This window comes from Sorex araneus, chromosome 2 (assembly GCF_027595985.1).
Source record: "Sorex araneus isolate mSorAra2 chromosome 2, mSorAra2.pri, whole genome shotgun sequence".
In the NCBI taxonomy this organism is placed as follows: domain Eukaryota; kingdom Metazoa; phylum Chordata; class Mammalia; order Eulipotyphla; family Soricidae; genus Sorex; species Sorex araneus.
Window position 1 is genome coordinate 233238686 of NC_073303.1, and position 12823 is coordinate 233251508.

The 12823-nt window shown below is 60.1% G+C and overlaps 1 protein-coding gene across 5 annotated transcripts in view; it reads left to right on the top strand.

Moving 5' to 3' along the window:
* Positions 1 to 5392: 5392 nt before the first annotated feature.
* The window catches only part of CACNA1A (calcium voltage-gated channel subunit alpha1 A), a 115169-nt gene continuing 107738 nt past the window's right edge, over positions 5393 to 12823 (top strand). For 4 of the 5 annotated variants that reach the window (XM_055126213.1, XM_055126212.1, XM_055126214.1 and 1 more), the window contains exon 1: positions 5664 to 5956. In XM_055126213.1, coding sequence (XP_054982188.1) covers positions 5665 to 5956 — 292 coding nt within the window. In that variant the 5' untranslated portion in view covers position 5664. Of the gene's footprint in view, positions 5957 to 12823 lie in introns of all 5 variants that reach the window. The other variant, XM_055126215.1, reaches the window with a different exon arrangement.

Here is a 12823-nt window from a genome sequence, read left to right on the forward strand (position 1 = left end):
CTACAACCCCAGAGGCATCCTTGAGACTTCTTTTTCTTGCTCCTTTCTTTTCATCCCTGCAGCTCCCTAGTAGCCACACCTGTCCCATCTACCTTCAAGTGCAGTTGGTATTATTTTTGGGGGGGTCAGGGGTTACTCCTGGCCCTGCACTCAGGCATGACTCCTGGCTGTGCTTGGGGAACCATATGAGATGCTGGGGCTAGTGCACTCCTCCCCTCTAGCCCCAGGTGGAATTGTCTGTAGAAAAAAGCTCTCCACACTGCCACTTGCTTCTCTGTTCCCAAGACACATACACCTGCCCCAGGCCCTTTGCACCAGCTTGCCCTCAGCTTGGAACACAGATTTCTCCACTCTCCTTGGTCCCTAACACAAATTTCTTACTAATTCTGTTGGTGGATGTGTCTCTCCTGGGCAGGACCAGTTATGTAATAGATGCTCTGTGACTCTGGGCCATGAATGAATGAATGAATGAGCCAGTACAGCCTGCCATGTTTCTCAGTGTTCTGGGTGAAATGCTCGAGTCTGCTTTCTGTCCCAGCTGTGAGACAAATGGTCATTCTGCAGGCAGAAGGGATCCGGGGTGGTGGTCTCTGCCCCCAGTCAGCCCCTCTGCTAACTTCTCACAGCGCCATGTGCCTCAGTGAGTCCCTTGGAGTCCTGGCCCAAGAGATGAAATAGTGGTGTGGGTGGGGGGAACGGGGCCACACCCAGTGATGGTTGGGGGTCACTCCTGGCTCTGTACTCACGGACCTCTCCTGGCAGTGCTCAGGGGGCCCTATGGGATGCCAGGCATGGAATCTGGGTCAGCTTCATGCCAGCCAGTGCCCTCCCTGCTGTACTATCGATCTGACCCTTGTGGGTAGTGCTGGCTGTAAGGACCAAGTCAACTGCCTTTAGCCTCTTCCTGTCGCTCCAGACCCTTTTGGGGGGCTAAGCTCAGAGCTTACAGCTGGCTCTGTGCTCTAGGCCGGCTCTGTGGGGTACCGGGGATCGAACCCAAATTAGCAGCATGCAAGGCAAAAGCCGTCCCGCTGTGGTATTGCTCCAACCTGGACTTTAGAATCTGTTGCTCGCCCCAGACCAGCTGACTGGCGGGGGGCGGGGGAGTGTCTGTGGGGCGCTGTGGAATTACAGGCACATTTCCCATCCATGAACACGAAACATCTCCGCAGGCGGCGGATTAAGGAAACACACTCTCTTTGCTTTTTGCTTTTTGTTTTGGGGCCAGCGGTGCTCAGGGCTGACTCCTGGCTCTACCCTCAGGGTGCTCAGGGGGACCCTATGGGATGCCAGGGATCGGACCAGGTTCGACGGTGAGCAAGGCCAGTGCCCTCCCTGCTGTGCTAGGGCCCTGGTGCTTGCCGCCCGTTTCTTTATTCCTTACCTGTGTGCCTTTCACGGTCAAGTTAACAGGCATGCAGTCTCGCTGCACCCCTGCGTGGGGGAGCAAGCACCCCGCACAATCAGGAAGTGAGTTCAGCAGGGTTGAGTGCCACTCCCACCCCTGCTCCGCAAAGCATAAAGTCAGAAAAGGTTGGAGCTGGGGTTCCTTTTTAAAAGAACTTATTTATTTTAGGGGCTGGAGCGATAGCACAGTGGGTAAGGCGTTTGCCTTGCACGCGGCCGACCCGGGTTCAAATCCCAGCATCCCATATGGTCCCCTGAGCACCGCCAGGGGTGATTCCTGAGTGCATGAGCCAGGAGTGACCCCTGTGCATTTCTGGGTGTGACCCAAAAAGCAAAAAAAAAAAAAGAACTTATTTATTTTAGGGGTCGGAGTGGGAGCACGGCGCGTAGGGCATTTGCCTTGCACTGGGCTGAACCTGTGTTCAGTCCCCAACATCCCATAGGGTCCCCTGAGCACCGCCAGAAGTAATTCCTGAGTGCAGAGCCAGCAGTAACCCCTGAGCATCACTGGGTGTGACCCAAAAAGCAAACAAAACAAAAAAACCCTATTTATTTTAGTGTTTGCTCCACACGCAGTGATGCTCAGGGTTCCCCCTTGGCATTGCCCAGGGGACCCTACGGGATGCCAGGAATCAACCCGGGTGGGCCTGCATACTATACAGTAGTTAAGCGCCCAACTGGCTGTACTATCGCTCCAGCCCCCGAGCTGGGGTTCTACCCTGTGTGTTTTGGGATGCTGGTAGTGGACTTGAAATTGCAATTTTGGGAGTTGAATCCCCGAGTGGCACATGTCGAATCTCTTAATGCAGCTCTGGTGCCCACACCCTGTCAGGCATCTGCTGGGTTCTCCCCGGTACCCCTCCACCCCCCACCCAGATCTGGAATGCGAAGGCTCTTCAGACCAGAAGGCGGAGGCCGAGTGCCTTCTGGTCAGTCCATTCATACAAGTCCACATCAACTGCACTAGCCGGTAATTGTTTTAGTGGCTCACGGACGCGATTTGCAGTTATTTATTTGGGGCATTTATTTCAGAGCAACTAGCCCCGCTCAATTTAATAAAAGTCTCCCTGCCAGGGCAGGCACGCCGCTGCAGATTGATAGATTAAACTTCCAGCTGGCATATGCATGAACCATGAGACCCATTGGCTCATGCGGTCCTGTGCACCCGCTGCTCAGCAGCGAGTGAGGAATCTTTCTACCTGGCCAGTGGGACACAGGCACGCCCCACTGCAGCTCGCTGGCAGAGAGTGAGGGTTTCCTGTGTGCCAGCCCCACTGGCCTGGTGTGCCGGCATTGAGGGTCCTATGGGCGATGTTTAGCCGTCGGGGGGAGCTGCCCCCCTGGAGGTGAGTCAATGTGCTTCTTTCTAGAAAGAAGCAATTGATTTTTGTTTTTTTTTGGGGGGGTGTTAGAAGACTTGGAGATAATTATTTCTTTTTCCTTTTTCTTTTCTTTCTTTCTTTCTTTTTTTTGGGGGTCACACCCAGCGGTGCTCAGGGGTTACTCCTGGCCTTGCACCCAGGAATTACTCCTGGCGGTGCTGGAGGCACCATAATGGGAAGCCGGGATCAAACACGCATTGGCTGTGTGCAACACAAATGCCCTCCCCGCTGTAATAGAGCTACAGCCCCTTGCAGATAATTCAAAGGAGGGTGATCCCCTACTTCATAGTGAAATACATGTCAGGGATGCCAGGCATCCCCAGCAAGCAGAAGTTGAACCAAGCCGTGGTGTGCTCTTCCATGGAATAGAGGACACCCCTCCCCAAGGGCCTCATCCCCCACCTCCAGGCAGCTCTGTCCCGGAAGCAAAGGACGGGAACTGCCAGGGGGGCAGAACTGTGCCCTCTCCAGTTGCATGGAAGGTGAAGAACATCAAGGATAGCTAGGACAGAGTGGCATCCTAGGCCACCACGGGCCCAGGTGTGCCCCGCCTTCTGAACAGAGCGGACTCCCTCAAACCCACCTTGCATTGCTCAGAGTGTATCACGTGATTAAGCGGCGGGTGACTTGTCACCCCCTAAAGTCACGAGAGGGAGTGCCACTAGGGCTGTGTGTGTGTGTTCTCCCTAGGAGTCTACACGTAGCCTTAGGAATGAGTATGCTTTTAAGCCATGGCTAGGGTTAACCCCTGGCGTGCTTAGGGGGACCTCAGCCAGGCTGCTTCCCTGCTGTGTGTGTCTCCTGTCCTGCAGTGCAGAATTTTTCTTGGGAGCAAAATCACTGGGATGGGAAACTTCTTCACAAATGCCCCACCACACACACACGCACACGCACACACATGTGTACACACATGTATATGCACACACGCATACGCACACATGCATGCACACACGTGCACGCATGCGTGCACACACATACACACATGCACACACGCACATACACACATACCCCACTGTTCCCAGTCAAAACAGTGGGACAGACCAAATTCCTTGGGAGCTAGTGACTTCTCTCTCTCTTCCTGTCTCCCTCTCTCTCCCTTTCTCTTGCTCTCTCTCCCTCTCTTCCTCTCACCCTCTCCCTCTCTTTGCTTCTCTCTCTCCTTTTCCCTCTCTTTCCCTTTTTCCTTCGCTCTTTGCCTCTCTCACTCTCTTCCTCTCACCCTCTCCCTCTCTCTTTGCTTCTCTCTCTCCTTTTCCCTCTCTCTTTCCCTCTTTCTCCTCTCTCTCTCTCCCTCCCTCTCATTTTCTCTCTGACCAGTACTTTTCTCCCTCCTGCTGGGCCGTAAAACGCGGGCCCCTTGCCGGGGTGCAGGAATCTGCGCCCCCATCCACTCCGTTCCGTCGTCATTGGTCGGGGTCCGTCATGTGCCCACGCGGGCAGCTTCTGCTCTAGGCTGGCAGGGGCTGGGGGTTCGGACCCTTGCGCGCGCATCCCCATCGCCTCCTCCTGGCTGCCCCCCACCCCGTCGCCTTCCTCTCTCCTCCCCGCGCCCTGCCGTACCAAGTCTTATTTTAGCAAAACCTAGAGGGAAGAGAACAGGAGGAGGGATTTGGGGGGTGGGGTGGGGGGTGGGGGAAGCGCCAGGCAGTGCAGCATCCGGGGAGCAACCGCCGTGTGAGCCAAAGGCGCCTCTCTCCCTCTCTCTCTCTCTTTCTCCCTCTCTCTCCCCCTCTCTCTCTCCCGCCCCCAGTGGGAATTTTCAGGATTCGATTGCAGCCATTTAACCCCAAGATGCGACTGAGCGGCGCGGGGGCTGCGCGCACGCACGCACACGCGCGCACACTCGCTCGCTCGTGAGCAGAAGACGCGGCCGCGGGTGATTCCGGAAGGGGAAAAAGAAAACCCAAAGAACCCCGCAACCTGCCACCCCCAGACCCCCAACCCCAGCCCGGGACCCCGCGGCTGCGGGATTCCTAAGGGTGGGCCCCGCGCCCGGCGCTGCCCCGGCTCCCGCGCCCGCCTCTGGACGCCGCACCGCGCGGGCCGGCGGGCCGGGCTCCTTCGGCCTTTTGAAGGGCTCGGCAACTCAAAAGGGGAATTTAAAAAAATAATTTTTTTTCGGTGCTGTCTCGACCTCTCTCCATCACCGCCCACCCCTCTCCCCCGGTCTATTTAATTTTTAAATATTAGCATCCTTTTTTTTTTTTAAATTAAAATGGCAAATTAAAGAAATTGTTTCCAAACGGGCCGGGCGCCCTGGGTGTGCAGAACCGCCGCCTGAGCCGGCCGGCAGCGCCTCTCGGAGGCTTCCCGGGCGCCCGAGGGGGGGCGCGCTGTGCAAACCGCTTTGCAAACCGTGCGCGTCCTAGAGGGGGGTGTGCGTGAGTTTTTTTTTTTTAATTGCTTTCCCCCCTCCCTCTCCTCCCTTTCCTATTATTTTTTCTTTTTTTTTTTTCCCCTCCCCACCCCGGAGTGGGCGGCCTGGGGATTGCCTGGTTCGCTCCCCGGCGCTGCTGCGCGGCGCGTCCCCTGCGCGCCCCCGCCCGCCCGCGCCCCGCGCCCCGCCCCGCGCCCCGCGCCCCTCCTCCTGCGGGGTCAGCGCCGACGATGTCCCGAGCTGCTCCGGCGGGCTGGGGCCGGCCCGCGGCGCGCTGAGCCCCCCGAGCCCCGGCGCCCCGCAGCCGCCGCCGCCGCCGATGGGCTGCGCCGTGGAGCGTGTCCGCAGTCGCCGCCCGGGCCGCCGTCTCCGAGGCTCCGCCGGCCACAGCAGCTGCACCAGCGGCACCAGCAGCGGCCGCGGCGGCGGCGGCGCCTCCTCCCTGCGCAGCCTTCGCCGCAGCCGCCGCGTAACCCGGGGCCCTTTGCTCTCCGCAGAATGGCCCGCTTCGGAGACGAGATGCCGGCCCGCTACGGGGCAGGAGGCTCCGGGGCAGCCGCCGGGGTGGTCGTGGGCGCCGGCGGCGGGCGCGGAGCCGGGGGCAGCCGGCAGGGCGGGCAGCCCGGGGCGCAAAGGATGTACAAGCAGTCGATGGCGCAGCGCGCGCGCACCATGGCCCTCTACAACCCCATCCCGGTCCGGCAGAACTGCCTCACCGTCAACCGCTCCCTCTTCCTCTTCAGCGAGGACAACGTGGTGAGAAAATACGCGAAAAAAATCACCGAATGGCCATATCCTTTGCCCGCGCCCCCCACCCCCCAAACCCGGCGTCTGCGCCTCCCCCTTCTCTCCACCCCCCACCGCTCCCCTCTTTCCCGGCTGGGAGAGAGACCCGGGGGTTGATGGGAGGTGGGGAGGGGTCTTCCGGGGGGGGGGCTGGGAGAGACGGGTACCTGGGAGGAGTGTGGGGGAAAAATCTCTCCGCCCCCAAGCTGGGTCGAGCTACCGCGCGGGCTTGGGGTGCGGTGCGGTGGGGGGGCCCCCTCCGGAAGTGGATTCCGCCCCAGGATCCTTCCACGGTGATGGCTGGGCCTTGGGGGGGGGTCGTGCCAAGGCCCTTGGGTACTCCTGAGACCGTACCCCGCCAAGGGTCCTAGGTGTCCCGGATGAGTCCTCCGCAGCAGCCGGGGTGCCCCAGCCCCACGGGGGAACGCGCGAGGGCCCGGAACGGGGATGCCCAGCGGCCCGCAGAGGCCAGCCTGCTCCCCAGCTCCCGCCCGGCCACTGTCGCTGCCGCGCTCCAGCGGGGTCCCTGGCCCCAGGGCGGTCAGGGCTGTGCAGGGCTGAAAACTTAGAGAAGGGGGTCAGCGCCTGCCAGGAGTCCGCATTCTGGGATGGGCGGCTGGCCCCGAGCTGGGCATGGACCCGGGAGAAGTTGGGGGCCCTGGGCCGTCGGGGAGGGGGCACCCGTGCCCCGGGTGGAAACAGGCCCTTGCGTTCTCTTGCGGGAATCACAACCGTTTCCTCGGGCCTCCTCCTGCAGGACCCCTCGGTGCGGGCTCTTGGGGGAGACAGGCCAGAGTCAGGGAAAATGGGGTGGTGGATGGTTCTGGGGTGCCGTCTGCTCGTCTCATCCCCAGAGGCACGGTCTCTGCCCCTGAGCCTCCCCGCGGGTGGACACCTTTTTTTTCTTTTTAATCAAAACTTTGGGGGGAGGATGTGGACCCCAAGTTTCTCGCTGGAGCAAAGCCTCTTGGGTTTCCTGAAATCTGTACCTGCCGGAAATAGCCCCGGTGGGGGAGGGGCGCACGGGGAGCTGGAGGCGGGGACGGGTGGGGACGGGGTTAGTCAGGCTTCGTGGCTGTTACCAAACCGTGACCCAGATACCAAGGGGGGGCGCACCCCGCACCCCAGGAAGACAGGCCGCGGGCCGAGGCTTGAATCTGTTGCCTCTCAGCCACCCCGGCAGCAGTGGACCCCGGGCCGGCGGCTGCACCCCCGTTCCCGCCCTGCCTTTCCAACTCTTAGTCTCTCCCCGAGGTTGGGCCTTGGGGGTAGGGTCTGGCTTGCCTGATTTTGAGGATCTCGGTTATTGTGATTGTGGGTTTTTTTTAAAATTTTTGGGTTGGTGAGGAATGCTCGGCCTGAGCCCAGGCTTTGCTTTCTGGGTGCGAAAGTGGTTGCGGAGGGTGGTGAGGTTTGGGTGTGTGTGGATGGGCTCCTGGCCAGGTGGTGACGGTGAGGGGGTGTTGCCAGGGACCCTCTGGCCACCGTGGCAGTCCACCCCGAGGCTGGAGCCAGCCTGTCCGCCGCCTCCTGTTTCCTGCAGATGCCCAGGGTGGGGTCCGGGCGCTGTCCTGCCCCCCGCGAGGAGGCGGCTGGGTGTCCGTGGTGCCCAGCGGGTACCCCGGGGGTGGGAGTCTGGGAGGGACTCGCCAGGCGGACAGGTTGCGCGTGGCAAATGGCTCCACTTCCCCTTCTGGAGCCCGACTTGGTTGTCTTCCGAGAGGCAAGGAAGGGGGTAGGAGAACGTGTGTCCTCAGCTCACCCTGGTCCAGCCTGCACCCCGCGGCGCAGAGGCTGGCTGGGGGGTGGGGGGAGCAGGGGACGGCAGAGGACCCCCTCTCCCACCTCCCGGGGCCGTGCCTGCCCCTGGCTGATGCCCTGGCGCACTCCCAGCCTCTCTCGGAAGCTTCTGGTCGAGTTCCTGCGTTTCTCTCAGATCTCGCTGCTCCTCCGTGCTGTGCTCTGGCCCCCGGCGGCAAATGCATCGAACAGTGGCCCCGGGGGCAAAACTCCCCTCTGGCCGTCCATCTGGTGCCAGGCGGACGGGGCTTCCAGCAGTGGGGCGCAGAGAGGACTGGCGAGGTGGAGGGCGGCACTGTCCGGGCGCTTGTGCGTGGAGTCGTGTCTCAGCGCTTTAAACTTGGCATATGCGTTTGGGACCGTAACCAGGGAAGCCTGGAGTCGAAGCGGCTGAAGGATTCTACAGACTCCCACCTGCCCCTCGCCCAGCTCCCGAGACTCATCACAGCCCTGTCTTCCAGCCTCCGGGGCTGGTGTCCCCTGACTGGACCCATTTTTCTCGCTCATTCTTTTTTTAAGGGAAGGGGTCACACTTGATGGTGCTCAGGGGCTATTCCAGGCTCCGTGGTTGCTTGGGAGCTTCAGCCCAGGGCAGCCGCACGCTAAGCCTGCATGACGGGGCTGTGAACCCCTGCCCCCTGCTTGAGTGCTTCTCCATGTCACTCCCTGCACCAAGGCCCCAGTTTGCCCACTCCCCCTTGCTCCAGCTCCACGGTCACCACCGTGGAGGCGGCTGCTACCACCCCTTCCCTGCCCCTTCCTGCTCTACTTGGAACTTTCCTCGCCCAGGCGCTGACCGCGCCTTGCTTTCAGGTTTCCACGGTGGCCGAAGCTGGTGGGCTCTGAGGGTGGTCCCAGGGCTCAAATCTGTCAGCGGCATGGGATACATGTGCCAGTCTCTGCAGAAAGGGCCCCAGAGCACCCCTGGGCGCAGGATGATCTCAGGATGTGGGTGAATGGGAGTCTCTTGAAGCACGCCCCCAAAGAAAAAACAACCTTGGTTTTCAGTTAAAGATTCTTTGCTGAGGACTTTAGGTGACAGACGGGGAGTGTGCTGTGTCCGACCTTGATGGTAGAAGGTGCTAGAAGGTCCTGCCCATGGCTCTGACACCTGGGAGTGCCAAGACTATTCCTGGTTTCGTGCCAAGGAGTGTCCCCTGGTGGCGCTCAGGGGAACTACATGTGGGACCGGAAATGAGGCCAGGGACAGGGCGGGCAGGATGCAAGGCACATTCCTCAGGCCGCAACGTCTCTTCCAGCAGTTGCATCCTCAGGACCCCTTTCGCCTCCTGCTGCATCTGCTCACATTCTGTGGAGGGCAGGGTGGTGCCTGTTCTCCCGTCCTTCCCGGGTCATTGGGATGTTTCCTGGCGGGTTGTGCAGGGTTGGTGGCGGCTTCATTTCTCTCCAAAGGCAAACAAATACTCCCCCATCATTGGTGGTGGTGGTGGCGCTGGGTGGGGAGGTGTCTGTTGGCTGCTCCCCAGGACTGCCAGACCAGTGCCCATGGTCCTGCCCTTTGCATGCCTTTTCCCCACCCCCAGTCCCTTCTTTCCAGCCCCCCTCCATGCAGCGGGGAGAGGGGCAGAGGGGAAGAAAGAGTTTGGAGGTGTGTGCTATGTGGGGGAGAGAAGGAGGGGAGGCAGGGGTTGGGTATCCGCTCCAGTCTGAGGTGTTGGAGGGTCAGGGAGCAGGTCTGCTGTGCTGAGGTCCGTGGCTTTGCCCCTTTGCCCCTTGCTGAGAGTTCGGTCCGGGCTGGGCAGGAGGTGTGCGTGAGCAAGCACATGCCTTACGTGTGAGGCTCTAGGTTCAACCCCCGGCACCCCATGGGGTCTCCTGAGCCAGGTGTGGCCCCCAAAATAATAATTAATTAGAAATTGAGATTATTAAAGTTTAGGTAACAAGGCTATAATAGCGTTCTAGTTTCTGGTGGAAATGTGCAAACTTAATGCATGCTCCAGAGTGCTGACACACACTTCTTCCTTTTATTTATTTGGTTTTTGGGCCACACCTGGCAGTGCTCAGGGCTAAATCCTGGCTCTGTGCTCAGGGATCACTCCTGGTGAGCTCAGGGGACCCTATGGGGTTCTGGGGATAGAACCCGGGTGGGCCGCATGCCAGGCAAGCGGCATCGCCCTTGTCCTAGCACTTCAGTGCCCCCACTTTTTATTTTTTGGGAGTGTGTAAAACTTTTTTTTTTTTTTGGTTTTTGGGTCACACCTGGCGATGCACAGGGATTGCTCCTGGCTCTGCACTCAGGAATTACTCCTGGCGGTGCTCAGGGGACCATATGGGATGCTGGGATTTGAACCTGGGTCAGCCGCGTGCAAGGCAAACGCCCTACCCGCTATGCTATCACTCCAGCCCCGTGTAAAACTTTTAAAGGGAAGCTCTCAGGGGGAAGCTGTGGGTACCTTGGCATGACTGGTGGGCTCAGACCCCTTCACCTGCGTGTGGCCCCTTAACGAAAAGGCAAGGCTCGGTGACTTTGCTCCCGGCGTTCTCTCTGCCAGCTTCGGGGGGCAGTGGGGGGATAGACTTGACCCACTTGTCCCATTTTCCCGATTCCCTTTGGTCTCTGATGAAATTAATTGTCTTCCTCCGCCTCAGTCTCTCTCCCGGGGGACGCGGAGAGAGGTTGGAAAGTGTATAATTAGCCTCCCCGTCCTGAGAGTGGCGTCTGGCCCGGGCACGGCACCCCGCAGGTCACCCCAAGAGTGCAGAGTCTGGTTGTCCCCCGTCCCCGGAGGGGGCTTGAGAATGGCCCGCAGTTTCTGGAGTTTGGGCGCCGTCGGCTGTGCTGGTTTTAGCCTCTTGGGAAACCCAATGGTTTTGGGAGAACCGGCTTGGCTGTGACCCCAGGGAGACCCTCCAAGAGAAGTGGTGGCGGCACTCGAGACTTTGGTGTGTCCCGCCTCTGTGAGCCTAGGTTTTTTGGTTTGGGGGCCACACCTGCTGTGTGGCCCCACCTCACTCCTGGCGAGGCTCGGGGGACCCTGTGGGATGCTGAGGACCGGCTGCCTGCAGGACAAGTGCCTTCCTGTTGTACTCGCTCTCCGGGCCCCCAGGAACTGAGTTTTTCCTGGGTGTCTCTTGCATTTGGAAGCATCTTTCCTTGCCCCGAATGTCACAGAAACACCTTCCACGGGCTCCACCGACAGAGCCGACGCCTTCCGGAGGGCAGGTGGCCTGTCTTCTCTTCCAACCTGGACCCTTCTCAGGGCTGTCTTGCTGGAGCTCAGGTTGGGCCTGGCACCCAGAGCTAGCATCTCCCTTCCCGGGGATTCTCACTAGAAGTGGGGGTGCCCTCCCCTGGAGTCTCGGGCAGAAGGCAGCCAGGGTGCGTCTGACCCGCCCATGTGGCGTCAACGCCTCGAGCAGTTCATGTATATTTGTATTGTTTTATCCATGTTTTTGGGTCAGATGCGGCGTGCTCAGGGCTCTGCACTCGGGGGGTCCCTTGTGGAGTGGCCCCTGGCCCTGGGAACTGTGCTGGCCTGCTGGCCACACCATTCCTGTAACTTCTCTCCAGCCTCAGCACAGATGCTTTTGTTTGGGGGCCAGAGTTAGGGGGTTGCTCTCAGGGATCACTCCTGAAGGGGCTCCGGGGACCACACACAGGTCCACCACCTGCAAGGCCTTGGGCTGTCTGTCCCTCCGGCCCTGAAGCCACCCTGTTGAATTTGACATCCCACGGCCTTGGGGGCATGGCTGGAGATGTGTTAGGTCATCGCGAATGTGTAGCAGGTGTGACTGCTGTGTCATCGGGCAAGAGCCAAGGGTGGTTTTGGGGGAACGCTAAATGCACAGGATGGCCCCCCTGGCCCCCCAGCCTGACTGCCCACCCCATCAGGGCTGAGAAATTCAGCTGCGGGAGCACTCACGGGTTTCTTGGAGAGGAAGTGGGTGGCTTAGGGTTTTCGGGTGACTTAAATTGAATTTACAGCTTCCCTGGCTCGCCGGGTGTCTCAGGCAGTTTTCTCTGAACTTTAGCTCCCACACCATCAGCAACAGGCTTGCCTGCGACAGATCTGCGGGTGTAAATATAGACACGAGCAGAGGACAAACTCCCCGCCCAGCTGGGGAAGCGCCAGAGCCAAAGTGGCTGCCCAGGCGTCCCTCTCACTCGTCCGCCCCCGGCCACCCGTGCCCGGCCGCCCATGCCTGCTTGCTTCTCAGCTCCGGGCTCTGCCCCAGGGTGCTGGTGGCTCCTGGTCCTCGGGTGTGGCTCTCATCCCTGGTGCTCAGGGATTGGTCCTGGTTCTGTGCTCACCAGTGACCCCTGGTGGTGCTCGCGGGGCGGTGCTGGGGACGGAGGCGGGGTTGGCGGCCGTTATCTTCAAGGATCCAAGGATCTCATTTGGCTCTGCCTGGACAAAAAGGTCCATTTGTGGGCGCCTGTGTTTCTTTTCCCCCCTTTACTCGCTGGCCCTGGGTGGTGGCCGTTCGCCACTGCAGCTGCTGCTTCTCCAGACCCTCACAGTGCGGGGTTGCTGGGAGAGAGAGCACAGCAGGCCCGGCTGGCCCCAGCATCCCAGCAGGTCAGGAGTGGTCCCTGGACCCCCTGAACATTGCTTGGGAGCTCCCCCGCCAAAAAAAAGAACACCCACCCTAGCAAGTGGTAAAGACAGATAATAACAGGAGCTTCTCAGTGGCACTGACCATGTGGCAAACACCCAGGGGCCACTGTACTAGATGGCAGAGATCTAGAACATTCCATCACAGGGGGCAGGGGGGAAGGAGTTTCTGAGCTCCTCCACCCCAGCCCTGCCTGGAAGCTTTAAAAATGCTGATGCTTACCCGGAGCCATCGTCCAGCGGGGCGGGCATTTGCTTGGCACGCGGCTGACCGGGTTTGATCCCTGGCACCCCATGTGGTCCTCTGAGCACCGCCGGGAGTCAGCCCTGTGCATCTCTGACCAACAGCTCCCCCCGAAATAAAAATAAAATCGCTGATGCTTACAGCCTGCGTACTGGAGGGGGGAGGGGTGCAGGGCTGCATGCTGAAGGGGGGTCTCAGGGCTGTATACTGCAGGGGGCGCAGGGCTGCATACTGGGGGATGGCGCAGGGC